The sequence below is a fragment of the Colius striatus genome, chromosome 12 (assembly GCF_028858725.1).
Source record: "Colius striatus isolate bColStr4 chromosome 12, bColStr4.1.hap1, whole genome shotgun sequence".
In the NCBI taxonomy this organism is placed as follows: Eukaryota; Metazoa; Chordata; class Aves; order Coliiformes; family Coliidae; genus Colius; species Colius striatus.
In genome coordinates, this window is record NC_084770.1 from 13,704,384 (window position 1) to 13,726,499 (window position 22,116).

General features: G+C 39.1%; 1 protein-coding gene across 1 annotated transcript in view; it reads right to left on the reverse strand.

The window, feature by feature from the left end:
• The window catches only part of NYAP2 (neuronal tyrosine-phosphorylated phosphoinositide-3-kinase adaptor 2), a 129,149-nt gene extending 122,202 nt beyond the window's left edge, over positions 1–6,947 (reverse strand). Inside the window, exon 1 of the mRNA XM_062006036.1 lies at positions 6,733–6,947. Coding sequence (XP_061862020.1) covers positions 6,733–6,938 — 206 coding nt within the window. The 5' untranslated portion in view covers positions 6,939–6,947. The remainder of the gene's footprint in view (positions 1–6,732) is intronic.
• Between the last annotated feature and the right edge of the window lie 15,169 nt (positions 6,948–22,116).

The window sequence follows — 22,116 nt, forward strand, 5'->3', positions numbered from 1 at the left end:
TTTTCCAAAGAAATGCAAACCTTAAACTAGAAATAGTGGCACCACCAGAACTCAAGAGAATTGTGCAGAATACCTGCTTACCCACAATTCTACATGCATGTCTGTCTTGCTAAGAGAGGCTTTTTGATTAGAAGCACTTCTGGATAATTTTAACTACCAGCTTAAAATTACAGTCCCATGTCCTATAGTTAAAGACTAATAAAGAGATAGTGAGAAAAAGAAAAATTGAAACCAAAACAGAATGAGAATAACTAACTAAAAACTGGACATTAAGATCCATATGTCCCCCTCACCCCGCCCCTCTCCAGTATCTATAGGCAATGGTATGCCAAAGACTTTCTCATGTTGAGTTATTCTGGAGGAGGTCTGTTGTGTCAGTCTGTCAAGGAGGCCCCAGTCTGCAGGTTGGATGTGGACACACATCCACATGGAACTGGAGCAAGGTGAGTTCACTCATTTACACAGGTAGTCAGAGGGCCTGTGAATACCAATAGCATGGAGCCACTTAGACTGGATTTTAATAAAAAGGAAAGGGATCTGTACCCTGTTTAGAAGTCCTCTGGGTTCTCTAAGACTCCACACTACTAATTACACTTCTAAATATAGCAAATGAATCCTAAGCAAAAATGTGCCCACTTGCATAATGGTCCATGAACTTGTGGAAAAACAAAAGGGGAAGAGATCATATAACTTTTCTGCAAAAGGGTAAAAGTTGAAGCAGGAACCCCTACAATCCTGGAAGATTTATTAAAAGCAACATAAAGATTTAGATACCAAACTTAATGATTTCTGCTTTACTTCTTTGGTACTTAGAATTACCAAGCAGGCTATCAGCCTCTATGGTAAATTTTACATGACATTTGTTGCATGACTATCCTAAAATAAAACTTCTCAGAATAACAGCAACAGCAATATAGTAGAGTTTGCATTGTGTTTGTTGTTTATTTTGTGTGGCAATAATACAGGAGGCCATATGGATATGAACATTTGGAAGGGAGGATTTGTTGGCTAGATCGTCACATCTGTTTACTTATAAATGCAACAAAAATACGTTTGGAGGTCACTGACTGCACAACCATTTTACTTACTCTTGATGAAAAACAGCTATCAATGCTACTCTTTCTACATTAACCCAACTTCAAAAGAGACCTTATGATATTTTCATGAAGAAAAGGTTTTGAAATCAGACTAAGATTAGTCTCTATAGCACCTAGTCAGCCACTTCCACCATAAAGGTAGTATCACAGCAATAATTTAATCAAGGATGAAACAAGTATGAAACATAGTCAGGAGAAAGGTAAAGAGAAAAAGAAAAAAAAAAAACTACCAAAAAAAAAAAGAGTGCCACAGTTAAGCTTCCTAGTAACATATACCCTTTGATTAAAAGAGCACAGATCACTGACCTCATATCCAAAAATCACATCCACCGAGTGAACTCAAATTTGAGTAAAAAAAAGGCCAAACAAACCAAAACACAAAAATAACCCACAAAAAAAAACCCCTCACTGACACATCAAACCAATGACAAGAGGCTTGCAAGCTTGTAATTTATGTCTGTATAATCTGCTTGTAGGCATTTCAACTGAGTCCCTCACCACGATCTGAAATATTCACTGCACTTCCTTCACCTTTTTCTTGAGGTCTGGCTGTAAGCATATTGTAATCTGGCAAGCATAAGTTTCACTGCAAATTTAGAAACCTGTAGTTCCCTACACAAAATTTTAACTGCAGACAAACATTCAGAAAAAGAAACAATACTTTAAGGATTCTTTTACCTGAGGTATTTTTCTAATTTCAAGATATTATTATAAACAGTTCATAATGAAATTATTTTCCTTAGGTTATTTTTCATTTGGTAGAAAGATTTTGGTAGAAACACCTCAGCATGTCCACATACTCTGAGATAAGACATATTTTCTCAGCTGAACAGAGCTTTTGGCAGTGAATAACGCTGTGCATAGAAATAGTTTTATATTTACTTTCTGTCACGCACACTTGATAACACTTAACTTTTAGCTGAAGGACACATAACTTACATGCTGTTCCCAAAAGAACCTAAAGACAAGAACTACAGAAAACTACAAACAGATAAAACCTGAATCCAATTACTTCCACAACCTGAAAAAAAATAGAAAAAGAGAAAAATATTATCTTACTTTTATTGATAGGTTAGTCTTCAATATTTGCTTTGCCAAAGGAAGGACAGGTTAGGATGACAGCTGTTCGCAACAATTCCTTCTTTATTACAAGAGCTTAACTCTACCCCTGACTGGCTGGCCCATTTCTGCTAGCTTTAGCACAGAGCAGTGCTCCTAAAAGCTCCTCCTCTTGACAGCATCTGTCTGGTTACTTCCCTCAACAAGCAGAAACAAAGCTTTCCACAGAGCCGTTTAAGTGCTGGGATGAGCTACAAGTAAGGGAAACCATTAGAAGCAAAAATAAGTATTTTGATGTCTGAATCCAGGATTTGGCAGGTAGAAATTCATATCCACTAACACCATCAGCTTTAGACCAAAGCAGTCACATTTTGACAGTGTTACAAAGCAAAATGATGACTTCTCCAGCAGAAACAGTAGCTTGAATGATATCTGAAAACTAAAAGCCAGAACTTTGAAGGTATTAACATGTCCTGTGAAAGTGTACAACCACAGCCACTCCTCGTGATTAACACAACATGTCTCAGCCTTCAGAGCAGGGGATTTCATTGTCTCTTACCAATCTTTTGTAATTATACAATTAAAAAAAAATCGACGAACTATTCACACAACACTTGGTATAACACAGTATTTAAAGATATGTATTTCTATTATGTATGACTCAGAAAGCAACTGTTCATTCTAACACATGCCTTATGTAAACTCAAAATACTCACCTTTTCCATGGCACCCATAATAGCTGAGGCAAAAACTACCTTGTCTTCCCAGAAAAGCTGCCTACGGCAGATATTGTATCATGGTAAATGTACATCTCGCAGTACTGCAACTTTATTGCCAGAGAAAATGATACTGCTTCATAACTTTATTTGCAATTTATAAGCTCTGTAGGCACTATGCCAATATGTTCTCTTGGTCTGGATGCATCAGCCTGAACAGACAATAATCAAGTAGGGAGACCAGAAGAATAAGAGGTAGAAGAAGAAAGATCTAAATATTAGGTCCAAAATACATATACTAACATATTTATTGTGGTTTACTCTCAGCTAGTGATCAGCACATTAACCTTATTTTCTCTTCATGATTGCTAAGTACCCTACTAAAATTAGGTAGAAATTCAGATCAGCTGATTCAGCCCAGCAAGATCAGACAAAGATTAGTTGCTTTTTTTCCCAATCCTACATAATGTGTTTTATCCCCTGCAATGTACAACAGATCCATACATTTTTCCCCACAATTAACCTATCAGAACCACACAAGATGAAAAAGTAATTGCATTTAAAAAGCAAGTACATCAGTGCTACTGAAGCAACACAGCACAAAGTATCCTTAGGAAGCCAAAATGAACAATCAAATTGCTTTTTTTTTCTTTTTAGGTCATTTTTCAGATCTTGTTTCCAAACTGCTCAAACTAATGCATTTCAATGAACTTTTAAGTCATTCAGAATGGTTATGAGGTGATTTAGGTAAATAACAGCTGCTTCCAAATAGTGTTATTTGTGAATTCTACCACTTTACCAGATAATAAATTACTCATTATTACGTTGTTAATACACATGATCAGCCTACTTCTAAAAGAGACCATCTGAACACTAGAATTGAATAGCTTCTAAAAAAAATCATGATTGGACTAATTGTTAATCGTCAGTAGCTGCCAAAGATTTATAGCTGCTTTATTTTGTTTCCCACAAGCAAAATGAGAGTGTTTGCTAGAACCCCCTCTCCTGCTCAAAATCTACCTGAAGTTAAGCATGGGGGATGACTCCCATGTTGCTAAGGAGATTATTTCCAGCTGCTGTTAGTCTACAGACTAGTAGCACTGTTATCACTGCACATGTACATCATTTGCTATGTAGGCCAAACAATCAAGAATCAGGGATAATATAAATATCCACCAACATAAGGTAAAGACATAAGGAAAATAATACAGAACAAAGAATAAATCAATAATCCTACTTTACCTTGCCTGACTGCTGTGTTTCAAGAGACAACATGGTCTTGGATGTAAACTCAATTGCAATCAGCTTAAGTGACTTCAGAAGTCATGGTTCCTTCAGTTCAATCAAATGTAAATCAAATGTTCCCTCGGTCTGCCATTGCCTTTGTTTTTGAGAAAAAGGCTCTAATACAGCATTTTCCAAGATTTCCAAGGGTGTTTTTCCTACTTTATTCCCTCAGATAGATATTGTTTATCCCCTCAGTAACACTGAGGGGACAACCACCAATATGGCTTCCCACAGAAGGGCACTATATTAAAAAAATGGTGATGCCTCCAATCCACATATGTATGTACATGCTGTTCCTCTAGTAAACCAGCACTATGTTGCTGGTAATCTTCCTGGCATCTGACTGTATCTGGGGAACAGAGGTCTGTTTTCAGTGAGCAAGAATTTAATGGTTTGGCTCAGCCCTACATCACCTGCCCTTATCCAGAGCTCTTCATCAAGTCACTTTGCCAGAATCAATAAATAAAACCACACAAACCAACCACAAGGTAGAAAATACTGTTACGATCATTCAAATTAGGTAGAAAAGCTTGGCTAGAGGACTATAAAGAACCAGGCAGATCCGCAACTTATTCTCTCATACCCCAAGACATTTATAACGAAACCTGTTCTTGGACATAGTGACTTTATGGTCATGCATACAAAAGTACATGTAAACAGGTAAGAGTGTAACTTAATTAGCTGTGAGGATTATATTCTACATACATCTGTTGACAGTTTAACAGAGTTTATCATTAAATGAAGAACTTGCTACAGGGCCCGGGGAATTCATTTTTTTGAGTCAATTTTAAATGAAATAGTGAAGTTACAATAAATCACAAATATTTGCAAACGTGACTTTTTATTTTTATTATTTTCATCAGTAGGGAAGAGTCAGCAAAGTAAGATGAGAAATTAGTCCTCATCTCACTACTTTAAAACAGCAATTATTGACTAGCACTTTTGCATGCACTCTGCAGGTGAGAGAGATTCAAATCCTTCTTAATGTAACTACAACTTAACTTCCCTCTCCACCAATTAAGAAATATTTTTACATAGGTCTCCCTACTCTTTCTTCTTGGAAACTTTTCAGTTTATATAGCTATTCAGTAATCAAAAGAGCTAAACAAAGATAGCAAGAATGAAACCAGATGCGTATCCAGCATAAATCAAACCAAACAAAATCATCCTGCATTAATCTGCTGCAAAGAATATAATTTTCTCTCATAAAGTTGTGCATAGTATAGCTCCTGCTACAAGTACCCTATGCCTTTGATTATTCAATACTTTGAATCTCCCTAAAGATAACCCAAAAGTTGTGCTGACAAGATAATTGTCCAGAAGATACCAAAATACACATTGCATGGGCTCTCATTATTCATCTTAATGTCACATTATTCTTACCATCCAAATCAAATTAGTGACAATCCAAAATGTTCTACTTCCCAGAATAAAAAGCAGTCATAATTTTGCTTTACATTGCCGCTTCTCCTTCGTCTATCAAACTGTATATGCTGCTCTTTCCTTTTAACATTCCATCAAAATTACCAGACTACCGAGGCGTTGCTGGAACATTCACAGCACAGCATGTCAGTTATACCTGAATGTACAGTACCCAAGACATAGCACAAAATTTAATCACTTAAACTGAAATACAGAAGAGTCATGCTGGGGGAAAAAATTCAAAGGACTGCCTATCAGTTTGTGCTCAAGGCCAACACTTGCCTATAAAAGTTTAGCATTTGGATGGGTGATTTACCTGTGTTACACCATTTGTGCCTCTCCTCAAGAAAATCTACTTTTTAATATGCAAATTTTAATATCATAAACATGTATATCTCTCCCATTCAGCCTTCTTTTCCTGTCCAAGAGGCTGCAGAGATTTCATTGCTATCCATCAGCACAGAAGGACAGCTCATGTGAGTGCTCCTCTCATTAACCGTCAATTAAAATCAATGGAATTGTTCAAGAGGAGCCATTATAGGGTTCTGCCCATCAGGGGCTTGATCCATTTTCCTTTAAATGATTGCAACATTTTTTCTGACTTCAGAGTGTGCAGAATGGTAAGAAAATCACAAATAACACACATTTTTTTGTGAAACCTCAGACAGCAATTAGAGAGCTTTGAAAATTTACCAGATTTAAAACATCCACTCAAGGAGTCTATTTTGACCTATGAGGCAGTCCCTGTCTTGGAAGTGCTCACACATAAATTTATTTTTGCTCAAAGTACACACTGTTAATCTAAAAGCACTGAAGAGATGAGTGCCTATTTTCCACTAGATCTACATCTAATCCAAACACCTAAACCTTTTGTTACAAATCACATTTGCTGAAGATGCCACACATGCTCAGACTGAATATATTTGGATGGAAGTACTCCCTCCCATTGAGGGAGGCAGAACCATTCACTATCATATCTACACAATGTAAAACACGTACAATTAGCAGCCTGACATGGGCCAATCATCTGTACTGCTTTTCTCAGCAAGCTACTTAGAAATCAATTGGTCTACACATAGAATGTTTGAGACTGAGCCCCTCACTATTCATTCTCTCTACCAGACCACTCATCTTTTTACCAAAATATTTACCGTTTTATTGCTTCTTCTTGTTTTCGACGTTTTTCACTCTTTTCTTTCAAGTAAGCCAGGTTTGTTTCATTCCTCATGCGATCATTCTCTCGAGCAATGTCTGATGCATTCTGTATAACCAAGCCATCATAGGCCTTCATCCCCATATCTTCAATATACTGGAGAAAAGCGCCCAAAGTGACCTCGTCCTGATTAGAACTCATCATCTTGCAGGAGATAATGAACAAAGGAAAGCAACGTTTCCTGCAGGTTGAAAAACACATAATACCTTAATCAGTAGGAAAACAGCTTATGGTTTATGATAGTGAGATTGTGTCAATTGTAATTAACATCTCGGGAAGAGACAATTTTTTAGACTTCCTCCTGTCTAAAGGATAATAATCAAAGCAATTCAGTACACAGAACAACGTTACTTGAGATAGGAGAAGAAAAACCTAGAGCTTCTTCTTCCAAGTGATGCAGATCCATCCAGTTATAATTCCACAAAGGTTTTCTCCTGCCCCTTCACTTTTCCTAATACCCTTCAGCTGCAATGACACCGACCTCTCTGAATCTCAGTTTCAATTGGACTGAATTCAAACAGGTCCTTTTTGTAGTTTAGATAAAACTGCACTAGGGCAGACCACTACACAAAATTCGTATTCTGCAGGATATTGCAAAGCGCAGGTGAAAAACTACTGTTTCTCTCTTGTGTAACAAAAAAAATAAAATTTTCTTCAAGTTCAAAATCTGGGAAGAAATGTGAAATAGTTTCCTGTTTTTCTTAGTAATGTAGATATGAGCCCATAAGTCTTGGTCAACTTATTAGCTTGAAGCCCCAAGAACAGACATGAAATCCCAGTTGAGTTGGGACCTTCAGAATTCTAAAGCCCTTGAATTCTCCAAGCTTCTGTATTTCTTCCACAGGTATGATAGACACGTGTGTTCAGAGTCCCTCCAGCTAAGTGACATGCAGTACAGATAGGTTTAGAGTCCTAGGTCACTTCTGGCTCCATGGCAGGCAGCCTAAAAGCTCTCAAAAAGGCCCCAAAGGTTTTCCACTCAGCAGCAGACACCCTGGGATTCACTAGTACTGTGGTACACAGACACATGAGTAAACACTAGAGGTGACTAAAGTCAAGGTATAATTTCAATAAATGTACCAGCTATCTAAGTTCTATATAACTGCATTAACTCCCTATGAAAAAGTAAAATAGATTTTTGTAAATTAAACAGAATTGTGTCATCTTCTTATTTTAAATACTGATTACTACAAGGTCCTGAGACATTAGGATCTGGAATGACATTATCCTCACACAGCCCTGTGAGGGAGGTTCTCATCTTACAAATAAGAAGTCGATGCAGACTGACTGAATGATATACTAGCAGACCTGGCAGCTGAACTCAGCTCTCTAAGGCATGTTTGATGCTTCACTACTAGAGCATTCCTCCCTTCCCTGAAGAAGGGTGTTGTGACTTCTCAGAACCAGCCCGAGAACCATGCCAGCTCTGCAATAAGTGATCTTACTGAATAGGCAATAAGCATCCTGTCTGTACACAGATTTTAGGGGCAGAGTCTCTGTGTAATCAGTAAAAAAAAAATACTTCCTCCACTTCCTAACATACTGCCATATATCTAATCTTTATTATACTGATGGACAAGCACAATTCTGATCAGGGTAGACACTGATTCATTTTTTAAGTAAATAAGTAATTAATTAAAATCTTCTTTACATTCCAGCAATCCACTCTGGGCCTTCAGGCACAGCCCTGAACATGAGAACAAAATGTTTTTACACCCATGGAGTAAGTAATCTGCAAGGAATGAAAAGAGAGAAACATTTTTCCAACCTTTCATTTTTCTCCCTGTTTGTGATCACTTGAACTGGCAATGGCAACAAGCAGCTGGTTTCAGGCTGCTAATACTTAAAAGCACACAAATATTTTTTTCCTTTATTCTCTGTGTCTCTATATCAAAACTATTTTAGTATAATAGTAATCCAACTGAAGACTCGGAGGATGCAAAGGTTCTGCTCCTATCACCTCTTCCACCTCCCAAGACAACTTTTTCTATCAACTAAGCCTGAATATGAGCATAAGGCTGATGTTTAGGGTCACTAATTTGATCTTAAAGTATTTTTAGGTATGAGTATGGGTATCTCCTACTAATCCCTGTAGAGTAAAACCAGTGAAGGAGGTCAGTGCAGCCTAAGGGGCATGCATGCCTTCACGGTGGAAGTTGCTAGAACTCCATGGGGTTAGAATATTCTTTGAGCCAATCTATAGTCACCATAAGTGGAACAGTAATTGCAAAGGACTGAATTGGGAATCTGAAAAGGAGATAAATGGGCTCTATAAATGGTATTGATGCTTCAGTAGACATCATTTTATACCAATTCCTAACCTTTCTGATGAAGAAAATTAGGTCCAAATATCATAGCCACTTTCTGGGAATCTCTGTAGACAACGTGAAGCCTACCCAACTAAAAACAATGCTGATGGCATAGACGGCCCTAACTCCACTGTCTCTGAACTTCTCAAATTATATCTACTTTTTGATTTATAAAGTCAGGGCCATTTCCCCAGGAGAGGGCTATTTCATCATATTTTCTACTTTGGATTCCTAGAAAGCCTACTTTCTGCATATTTTGTATTAAAGTCAGAGAAACCTGTACAACAGGGGAAACCCTAAGCTAGCAAGCCAGTGATTGCTCCATTGACCAGATTTTACTTCTCAAATGTAATACAAAATTTTATACTGAATATAAATTCAGGATGTTTTCAATAAATGCATTTCTGATCCATTTTTACCCAAGACATATTAAAGTTTATGTTCTTTATACTCTGTCAGATGACAATACTGCATTGTTTTTTCCTCATTACTTCCCATTCTTTTCGGAGGTAAAAAATGAGCTGATACTTAAGGATATGCTGAACCTCCTTACATCTAGTTCTCATGAGAGGATAAAGTCATTCAAAATGCAATAAGACTGAAATTTAAAAAGGCTTTTATTCTGCTGCATAAACTGAGCAGATACTTTATATACTGGTTAATTGCTGATGTTTCCTATTGCTAAACTCATGAGGAATGAAAAAAATTTGCTCAATATTTAATAAATCAATCGAGATACATTCTTTGTCCTCACAACAGTGCAATCCTGCAACAGTACTGAGCAACTGTATCTACTGAACTCCTGTGACTTTGATGCTTGCATGCTCATGACAGCAAATTCAGTTTAGGGTACTCCTGGAGGGAGCTGGGGGCTCCCAGATTTCAAAACCTTGAATTATCTCTTATAGCACTAACTCTCAAAAGCATCTATACAAGTAACAAGCATTTTCTGCATCAAAATCTGTGCATGCATCAAAATCTGCTGCATGCATCGTATTTAACAGCCTCATTGCATTTACTAACTTTGGGCAGTAATGCATACTCAGTTTAAACAGGATGAAAATGCAAACAGCTGGGGGAAAAAAAATACTGTAAACATTTTTACAGTATTAATATACCACGGAGAGCATACAGGGACCAATTTTATTCACAGGTGTTAATGTCACTTCAGAGATACTATATCACCTTAATAAATATGCTTTCGAACTGCAATAGGCCGCAACCATTACATGTGGCCCATCAAGACCCACTCACTGCTTGCTTGTCACACTTCTTGGAAATGCATGGACTGCATCAGTCAACTTTTGATCAAAGGTACTGCTGACTGGTAAACTCAGGCAGTGAGCAATTCCTAGCCATCTGCCAGGGCAGATAGAAGTTCTGTTTGAGTGCATTTATATTTGATTAAAAATATGCAAATGCAAGTTGTTAGATAAGTAACACAAGCTGTAGGTGAGACATCACCATTTTAGTACCCCTACCATGCACATTGTGATCAGGAACTTTGTTAGCTGGTACCAAGGATGTTAGAGCCACCTGTGTAGTTATAATCAAATTGTTTTCAGTATATTTTGTTTTCTGAAACCAAGCAGCCCTGGAAAATGATAACTGGGACTTGCTCTGCATGGGAAATTCTTTTGACCCTCCTTTATCTTCTCCTCCTCATTGTGAAGGAACAGAAGGAGACAGAGGGGTGGAGAAAAATCCTGGATTTCAGCTATTGAAGCAAACATACTGAGAAAATCGATAGGAAGGAACTTTGTTGCATGTGTTTGCTGAACGTGAACATTTTTGGAAATTCACCTGAGTGCAAGTACACAAAGAAGGATTTCTCCAACATGCTCACTTTGCCTCTTAAGTGTCAAACTAACACTATGTAAAACCTCATTGAGAAAAAAAAACTAAACAGTCTCACTTGCACCTACCCCTCCAGATACCTCCACATCAGGGGGACACTGGCAAAGGAATACAGAGCAGCTCGCACCACTGTTGCCCATTCAACCAGCTGTCAGAACAGGAGGAGTAAAGCCAGTAAGATTATTTTTTTTGTCTTCCCTGCCAGTGCATCTGGTTTATTGGCAAGGACAAGTTGTCCTCTTAGTGGTTTGCCTAGAAATATTTACATAACTAAATTCAAGATCTTTGTATTGATTCAGATATAATTTCTAGGGGTGAATAATACATTGTGCTTCACAAGACTGTCATATACCTTACTTCTAATTTCATTATTTGCTCTAATACTAAACACAGCATTCTTGGTCAAACCTAAACCCATCTCCTTTTTATGATTAGTGTATAAAAATATTGAATTCAGAATATGAGCAGTGATAGAGCCAATATCACACTGTCAAAGCAGTGCTGTATGTTGATATTCAGACATGCAGTTCTCCCTCTTATTCACAGAGGATCCCCAAAATATCAGTTGCTTTTCAGCATGCTTGACAGCCATAAGCTGCAGCTGTGCTGCATTGAAAATTGGTAATGCTGGTATTAAAGCTGAAGGAGCTTTTTGAAGTAATAACAAAGGCACTGATTGCCTTCTTCCAAACCAGAGGGATTTAAAAAAAAAAAAAAAACATGGGAAAACGAAGCTTGGGAACACAAGAGTGGGGTTGCTCAAAGTCCTGAGCCCAACACCTAATTTATAAAGGTTTACACACCTCTCCAGTTCTGCCTAACTCCCTTACAATTACTAGCTCGTCTCTTTGAGAACACATCTGCTTTCACATCACCTGTCAATTCCCTCAGATAAAAGAAGTATATTAGAACGGTTCTGCACAAATAAAGGATGCTAATCAGCTATTTAGCCCTCGAGTTTGAGCTGTTGCATTCTAGTTGCTTGCAAGGCAGTAGGGGCAAAGTAGACATTCCAGCCATATCCAATTTTCACAAACTGCTGACGACAGCAGCACTAATAAGGACCTAATGGTATTGGGTGTACAAAGCATACTTTCACTGCAACCGAGAAAAATTCAGCGATGGAAAAATATACCAGTCTACTTTGCAGAGCTCTGTCTCTTATCATAACTGTGCCTTATACCAAGTGAGCTTTGAAATACTCAGACAGATGAATGAGATGAGATAAATTGCTAAGATATGCTTTTGAGAGTTGCATTCCTTGCTCATTAACAATGAGATGACATTACCGTTTTTACACGCAGCAATGTATTAAATTCTACTGTCATAGAGGACAGACCTTCAGAAAAAGGTTGCAAGTTTCCTGCTGTATATCATTTGACAACTTTCAATGCAGATATTTAAAGAAAAAGAACTGATATACTCTTTGCATGTATAAAATAGAATCTGTATTTTGACTGGGATTACAGATTATATACCTTGCCCTCATTACACTGCATAGTATGAGCTCTAGCACCTGGGTAAAATCACTGAAGCTAAGTAGTGCTAAGCCCTTCACTTTTTGAGGTTAAAAGTGGCTCCTTCAGTAGAATGAGAATGCTACTGCATAGGTTTAAAGAAATAGTCCATTTCTAGAGACATCCCACCCTTCATAAGGGAAAGTCATGCTTCCTCTGGTTTTAAGAACTGGGAGAAAAATATCCTGAGCCATGAATTTTGTCTCCCTTGCTAGTGCTTTTTGAAAAAGGAAAAGGTCTTTGCTAACAATGACTCCTCTATGACTCCAGAATGTACAGAGCTGTTGTTTACTTTGCAATACAGCACCACTTTTATCCCCTGAGGAAAATAATGCTTCCTCCTAACTACACGGATGTTGGACACTTGCACATCTAGGTTCAGAATGGACAACACTTAGTGCAATTATGACATTTCATCAACCCAATATTATGCAGAGGACTTATGAACAAGAAATTAAACCACACAACATAGACACATATACACAGATTCTATATGCAAACAGGAGTGCATTTGAACTCAGAAGAAAGAATGATCGTCTTGCTGATTGATGTATTTTTTCCTCCTCCTTAAGAAAATGAAATGGAGATTTCACTACCTCCAGCATCATGTTAAAATGCTATAAAATATTAATGTTGCAGCAGGTCTGATAAGTAACTAACATAGATGTTAGAAATTATATCAATTAATTCATCAGAAAATAGTAAAGAATGTTTTTAATTATTTAACAGTGCTTTTTACAAACAAAAAAAAATCCAGCTGCAAAATGTCTATTACACGCACAATCAACATGTGAAGTACACAAAAAACAGTCAAATAGACTTTAGCTTTTAGTTTAGCAATAGCTCAATTAATACCTCCTGAAAACACATGCAACTTCATCATTATGCATTTTGACAATTAATTATTTCATTTTGTAATATTATTTTCATTCTAATTAGCATTATATTTTATTAGCATGCTAATATAATGTATTAAAATGTGTACGTACCAAAATTTAAGTCCACGGGGACTGCTAAGTGCAATAATCAAAGGTGACTTTTGCCTGTAAAAGCCCTTTCCTGTGGTTATCTCAGTGCAGTCGGAAGGGATATTTCAGCACCATAAGAAACAGATTTGCAGTTAGGCTCAGTTTTTTCTTCAGTTAAAGTGCATTAAATCTTGTTGGCAAAATTGCCCAGATTGTAGAATTCGACATCACTGTAAGTCAGTGCGTTACATTACAGATCTTCTTAAAGTATGATTAAAATGGCATGGAAAGTTTGGCTTTTAAAAATGCAGTGGCAAGAGAAGACAGGTGCTTGCTTCTTTAAATCCACATTCAGAGAAGAGAGGGTACAGATAATGGGAGGGCATAAACAACACCCTGCTTTGAGGTCCAGCAGAGAAGGAACTGGGTGATTTTTACCCACTTTACAACATAGAAGATTACAGCACCATCATATGCACTAGCACAGAGATTTCTAAGGTGCCTCATTTGAATATGTTCCGTGGAGACAAAAAGAATGGAATATAAGGAGTAGAAAACATCCTATCCAAATGGCTTCTTGCAGCAGGAAAGACGCTTGCTCTCTCATTGCCACTTAGATACGGAAGGTCTGAGGCAGTCTAGCTTGTGGCATCGTCTCAATCTCTCTCTCTCTCTCTCCCCCGTGACTACAGGCAGGCTTGCTCTCTCCAGCTGCCTTAGTCTGTTGCTGCTGCTGTTGATTAATCAGGGATTCTCAAACAAAGAGCAAGCCTACCTTCGGGTGCCAGCAGGACTGTGGGGCTCCGCTCCTGCTGCAATCCGGCTGCCCTGACCCCCCGCGCAGCCAGCATCCTAGTACCTCGGACAGCTCCCCCGCGCTAGGCCCATCGGCGGCCGGGCCGGGGCCGGAGAGCGGCGGTGGCTTCGGTCCTGGGCGCCAGCGGCTGAGCCGCCCCGCTGGGCACCGGCCGCTCCCTGATCCCTCTGCACTGAAGTCTGATTAGCAAGCAATCCAGTAGGGAGAAAAAAAGAGATCTGCATGAACAGCACTGTACATCACGTTTAGTCTATAGGTAGGGAAGAACATGAAACAACGCCCTTCCCCCCTCCTTCTCCCTTCCCAAAAAAATAAATTGTTCTTCCACGGAGAATGTGTAAGTTAACCTTTAGCCCGTGTTATGGCTCAAGGAAATGAGCAGCCACTTAAAAGGAACATCTAAGCTTCAGTTTGATACCTCATATTGATGTATCTTTTGCACTCACCCTCACTGAAAAGCAGTGCAAGGCACACAATTACTGCTGACGCAGATGAGACTGCTGCTTGGGGAGAGAGGGAGGAGCATCCTAACCTCATCAAAACAACCTCCCACCACCTGCTCCCATTGCACGAGAACAAAACTATGTACTCGGCCAGACTGAGCATGGCATTTAAGCTGCTTTCCTTATATTGATGAGATGCATTCTGGAAAGAAGCTTTCTGTTTGAAAAGCATTCAGGGTGAAATTACACAGTTTTATACTCATCCAGAATTTGTGAATGTAATGGTTTGAAAGAAAACCTTTCCTTTTCTCTGAACTGGATCTATCTGTGATATAGCTCCTCCTTGCAGAACACATGCAGTTTTACTTTCTTTCTCCCAAACCTGCAGCCTGGACACAAAGCAAAAGCATTCTCTTCTCTGTGAAAAAGCTAGTAACTGTGGAGATGTCTGAATGCACACAGAATGCATTACCGTATTGTCAAATGCCATTTCAATCTTATTCCTTCAAGTCACAGGCATGTTTTTCTCTTGCCTAAATCTTGATTCTGGTGTTAAAATAACAGCTGAATTTCTGTAATAACAAAAATTATTGTCATGCAATAAAGACCTTTCAAAGGAATGCCTGTTCGCATGAAGGGCAGAGCTAGTACACAAACAAGATATCATGTACAGAGCACAAGAGAACTTCCTGATAATTTACTTCCCTCCCAGCTAGAATATTAATATTACCTCACATTCAAGCCACCTAGATAGCCACCACTGCAAAACATGGCTACCTCCTTTACACAGCAGTGGCCCATACTAACATTGGAACCATAGCCTAGAAAAAGCCAGCTGCTAAAACTCTCACTCCTATTCACTGCTAATTCCTTCGCTTCTCACTATAATAGCATATGTCCCAGAACATCTCTTGCAACCCTGTGAAACAGAGCAGTGAAGCTTCCACATAACATGTCCAAGAGACCATTTCAAAAAGATGTTTTAAGAAGGATCTGAAGACAGAAGAACAGGGTTTGAAGATATCAAAGGGTTTTTTTTTTTTTTAGGGAAAAAAGATTTGGAAAGGAAGTTCCTACAGTGTAGGCAGTCCTGGAAGGAGAGTTCTTTCCCTACCCCAGAAGCTAGCCTAAGCTCAGCTTCCATTTTTTTCCTTCCTTGAAGGAAGAGCCGTGGCCATGTGGTAATTGGGGAAGTATTTGGTTTTCATCAACTGGAGATTTCTGTCACATAATATTCTTTTATTTCCAATACTCCTCCAGAATGTCAGACCTTCTCTGTCACTGCCCCAAGTCATGCACCAAAAAACAGAGAAATTACTCACTCAGATTTCTTTCCACGTTACTTTAACAAATGTATCACTGCAAAGACATTACAAGTTCATACGCAATTTGAAGAACTACAGATTTTAATCCACAAGTGTAAAACTCTTGGGCCGTGTCTTCATCACATGGTTCATCCCAATAATTGAACTCATTCAGACACAATCATCTTCTACACTCCATATGTTATTGCACTTCTTGGCAGTCTCATTCTTACACTAAGGTTCCTGGGGAACCATATCTCCATCATCTGTGGAAGGAAATTTCCATTTTTCCTTACAGTAGCACTGTGGAAAGAGCGCCGGGGGAGTGCCATGATCTCAGAAAGGTTGGCAGTTCCATTCCTGGTTAAGGCAGACAAAAATCTCTCATTTGCCTCCACAGCATCACCCCAGAAAAAAAAGCACCTACAGAATAAATCATGGGACTTTCTGCATGGATGGCATTTTGTGGGGTTTTGCCTTAGTTTTCTTAGAGAACAGTGCTACGATCATCTTTAAACACGTTTAATGACAACCTTAATGAAGCTATGACTGACTTTTACACAGATCACTGTGTTCTCATGTTGCAGAGGTCTACAACTGACATCCCAGTCTCCAGATAGCTAGCCTTGGAGAACCATCCATTCCTCAGAGTGGTTGCCTATCCCCTCTCTCCATCTTTGCTTCACATTCTTCCTGGAGGTCACAACCACACAAAGTTCTGTCAGATGTAAATTATTTGCACTCATGTTGAATTTCTTAAAATTATGTTCAAGGCTTCATTATACATCACACAGACGAACACACCGGCAGCTACTCAGTTTTATATTAGTTGCAGGATACCATAACCTCTGCCTGGCCATGCTGTAAGTTGGCTGGAAGCACACACTGTATGATAGGGAGAAGGTAGGTCTCTTCAGGAGGCTTCTTTGCCAAGGGAATGACAAGTCCTTTCAGGCTCAGAGACAAATGGATCTGCAAGGCTTGAAGACTGCAGGCAGATGAGAGACAAAAGACTTCTAAGAGGAAGAGAATATTCATTTAAGATGCTAACTGGCCACTTCATGACTGAGAAAGACTGTCTGCCTCTCCTTGAGGGACCCTCGAGGACAAAAAGAGGTCAGTACTATTGACTGTCACTGCTTGGCTGGTGAACAGAGGAGGAAAACTCTCCAAAAAAAAGGAAACCCCATTGTTTCTAGGTCTGAACCTGATAGCATCTGACTTGAGCAGGGACCTTTATGTAATGATTTGCATTTATGGGGGTCACAAAGGATAGATTTTTTTACTTTGAATGCACACACACCCACACATCACTCAAGTCATTCAAAGCTTCTCCTGAGAACACAGTCCCATGACAGACTTTTATATCTGACCTCTAGGCCATAGATGAAGAGTTTTATGAATGAAGACTCTGTAAGAGCTAAAAAATATGATATTAGAACCAGAAATTGGGGACTTAAACCTGGAAATTCCAGATGTCTAACCAAGAGGAGTATGGTATGATTCTATATCCCTGTACTCAAACTCTGAATCCCAGTGAATGAGAAGAGAGAGGTTACTGAACAATATCTCTCCATGCAGCAATGAAATAGGACAAGACTCCTTTCAGTCAAATTTTGCCAAGACCAAAGGCTCTTCAAACCAGACCAATCACAAGGGAAACTAAGGATTGGCAGTTCACCCACACTAACAATTAGAAGGCTATGAAGACACTGACTTTGGCTGATTAACATGTCCCTTGGCTAAGCTAAACTAAACTTGGTTTTCTTATCTCTCCTTTACCCTGCCTTCTTAGCTTAGATTACTTTTTCCTATCTCCTACATCCTGATTCTTAGTTTCTATCGCTGCCAGCCTGCAATTGCTCTAGCCATTCCATCCCCCTTGCTGTGTGGATTCTTTGCCTGATCTCTGGCCACATCTCTTAACTTAGGCCTTGCTAATATCCTTGACCTTTCCAGCAGTTGTATTTAGCTTTTCTTGACTCCAGCATCTGATATCTGTCTCTGATCAGTCCCAACTGTTACGACCAAGCTAAATGTCTTAATTTCATGATAAAACAATTATTTCCTCGCAGACACTATCATAATTCTCTTATGAGGGAGGCAAATGACATTTTCAATGACAGTCCTACCTATGCTACACCTTTAGCCTTGTTTTTGCAGTCACTATGCTGTGCCTTTAGCATTGAATTGTGCATGCATGAAAAGATTTTTATTTGGATTTAAACCTGAGTTAATATATACTTTTAAATGGCAGTGGGCTAATTCAAGGACAATTATAGGATACAAACTACATTTAAATCTAAGCACAGTTCACAGCATAATCTTGACCTTAAGCAACTTTCTCAGATTTGGTTTGTTCATGCTCCTATGATCATGGTAAGCAAAGTGAAAACTTAAGGATTTCTATACAATTAATTTTCAACATGACATCCTAAAATACTGAATTGAGCCATCAAGGCCACTTTTCCCAAATTATTTCATTCCATGCCCCAGATAAGCCTTAACATTCTTGTCTTCCTCGCTCAAGCATTCTTCAAAACCTGGAGGTTCTGCAGTTGTCCCCCCTTTCCATCCTCATGCATACAGTGCTGCCACAACAAGTAAAAGTACTCACACTGTAAGAGTAAAGGAAGTTCTTGTTGCTCCATCTCCATCTTGGCATTTATTTTGGCTATCTCACATCCCTCTGTGGTCTCCCTTCAACTTGCCTGGAGCACACTGGCTCTATCCCTCTGAGCAACTGACTACTCACAATTGTAACACATATTTCTTTTTTCAAAATACTGACAAGGATTCTTCTAAAGGTACAACAGTAGAGGGGTCCCCACTCATGTAAAAAGCCAATTAAAGTTAAATGCTTAACTGCCATCTGTGCCTTTAAGAAAAATCTCTTAATTTTCCCCAGTGATCAATTTTTTTCACATGGGACCAATTTTGCTGTTATTGCTTAGGCAAAATTCCCATTGAAGTCCGCAGGGAACTTTGCCTGAATACAAAATGTGGAGCAAAACCCTACTCTTATTTGCATAGACCACAAATCACAAAGATCATGTCCTGATGCAAGTGATTTATCCTACATGACAGCTGATGCAACTGGCCTATTTTTAACCATGATTTGTTGTAAAATATTTCATGTTATTTACCATTCAAAAAGAGAGTCAATTGATTCTTTTTTCTTAAACTGGATTAGATTGAAAGATTCTGGCTGCATTCCAAACCTATTAATTACTAAATGGTACATTTTCAACAGAAATGTTAAGCTATAAGTAGTTCTTCTGGAGCCAGTTAGCTGCTAGCTAAAATCAATTAAAGCTGGTAAAGATACATTTCTATGGTCAGGTCCCAAATACAGATATCTGTATTTATAGCATAGTAGATGCTGACAAAATCCTCCAACATAGATGCAGTTGTACTAGTAAAACCGTGCTTTTACTGTTTAGATCATAGAGGGGGTAGTAGGTGAGTTTATTATTCCGGGGTAAATCCAGCTGTGTCAGTATGGTTACACTCATACCACTCTCTATTTCTACTATACTAGCCTCAATTTTCTAGCCCCAAAGAAGCATTTTTTATCCCATGGAGTATAAAGGCAAAGCACTTTAAGCTTTCTTGTCACCCTCTCATCCTGCTGTTCATTTCCATTTGTGTGGCCTTGCAGGCAACTGGGTCATGGAAATGCTCCAGAACAGAAATTATTTTGGGTGGGAATGAGAGAATCAAAAAAAAAAAAAAGAAAAACCCAAAGAGAAGGATGTTCTTTTGAACCAAATCACTTCCTTGCAATACACAATGCAGAGGGCACTTCACAGCGTGAGAATGGTACCCCTGCCAAAGTGGTTGGTGACTTTTAAAGTGAAAAGTCCTTATGCTACAGACACTAGTAGTGTGCTTAAGCTTCTATCTGAATGACTCTGGTGCCCAAGCAGCACACGTGCCAAAGCTTTTTCTCTGAAACTTGGCCTGTTGCAGCCTACAGGAGCAAAGAAAATCCTGCAGGCAGTGGGGGAGCTGACAGGCAGTCCTCCCTGCCCTAGAAACTCCACAACAACTACTCTGACAAGCACGCACAACCACTCAATTACTTTAAGGCAAGCAGAGGAGGGTATATATACAGTATACAAACGCCATCATGTCTGTAAGTAGCAAAGTACTTTACCAGAGCTCTTGATAATCCCAGCATTTCAAATTTGTGTAAGCCAGCAGTGCAGCTGAAAAAACAGAATCAAGAATGCAGGTCTGCTTTCCTCCCACTCTCAGCTATTCCACTGGCCTTATGCTGGCACAAATGCTGCCTAGCCGTGTGGCAAAGCAGATTGGGAAACTGATCAAGCTGAGAACTACCCTGGGATTTTGGCACCATGTGGATGTTACTATTTGAGAGAGGACCACCCTGCCTATGTAGTCAGTGGGCAGCAGAGACCCAGTACAGCCCAACAGATGGAAGGCAGGCCAGTTGGATCTCTTTCAGGAGCAGCCAACTTCTTGCTTTCATCCAAGCTTCTCAGATTCAGCTGTGAACAACGAGACCCATAGCATTTCTGAACACTGAAAAAAAAAAGTAGTGCCTGGAAGCCCATAGAGCAAAAAAATCTGTAAAAGCAATCCACAATGATGTCTAGAGCAAGAAGTCTGGGAACAGGTGTTGGGAAACTTTCTTGAAACTTAAAGTCTCCTATCTGCACTCATTAATTTAATTGCAAATTTTTTTCAGCACTACAGGTAAGTCAGTCCTGCCTGGTATAGAAATGGTTAAAGATGGGGAAAGTTAGAGTTGTTCACTTTTATAAAAAAAAACATCTGGACCACTAAATAAAGACATTGTAAATGCTGAAAGACTGGAAAGACTCAGAGAAGAAATCACAGTTTGCGCTTTAGGACTGACAGATTGGTAAATTCCTCTATTAAATAATGTAATTGTGCCATGTACATTAAGATGGTATTTAAGAGTAAATTGGTGCTGCTGGCTAAATTCTTTCAGGCATTAACTTTACAAAGAAAATAAAAGATGCTATTTGTTCAGTAAAATATACTTAAGCTTTATAAACAACACAATTATATCATGTAATTTTCAAATGTGCTTATTGTCTGTACTTCATAAAAATCCACATTAAATATTTGTTGCTACACACTTGAAGATGGAACAGAAGGACATGTAAAGTTTGGATGAAAAAGCTGCTAGCCCCCTACAGAAAGCACGCACAGCTCAGTGAAGGATAAGGAAACAAAATGGAGGAGTAATAGACAGAAAAAGGAAGGAAATTAGAAAATGTGGGGAAGATGACCTCAAGCCAAAGAAGAGATGGCCATAGCAGAAAAGACACTAAGGGCATTGATGTGTGTTTTGTTTGTTTTGTTTGCATTTCTTAATAAGACAAAGTTTCTCATTAACTCTAGAGCTGAAGAAACAATGATCTTTGGTGGAAGACAAGGGCTTCGTATGGGGGATTTTAAGTGGCAAGGGAGTCTGGTTACCTCATGCTGTTCACGTCATCCAAATCAGCAAGCCACACTGCAAGAGGCAGTAACTATTTAAAGTAGTGGGTGGGCTCTAAGCTTCTTTATGGTCTATAGATAGCCAGCATTAGGAGATCATCAGCCCCTGGAGCCCAGTCCAATCATGGAGAGGTGCAGGCAGAAGACAGAGATGGGCTGTTGTGCAACCAGAAGTCACTGCCAGCAACTTGCCCTGGCAGCATGTCGCTAGATTCCCCCAGCCCTTGTCAGCTGTTCCTGGCTTAACCCCTAGGCATTGATCCAAGGTGAAAAAGCATGAGGGGAAGACCTTATTGACAGAACAGGCTGGTGATACAATGAGAGGCAAAAGAGTAGCCTCAGTTGGCATCAGTTGACCAGTTCCTCTGGTCATGGAGCAAATAAACTCTTATGAGGGCAACAGGGAGCAGAAGCCCAATTTGTCACTTCAATTTAGGGAGATGAGCCTCATTTTAGGTGTTTGGGCACCTAGATATGGGCTGGGTAAATACCTCCCTCACTACCTCATATTGAGCAAAGGAAACAGCAGGAGCTTCTCTTACATTCAGAAAATCCTTAACTTCAGAAAGGAAATGGCTGAAGCTTGCAGCAAGATGGAAGTCACGGTAAAC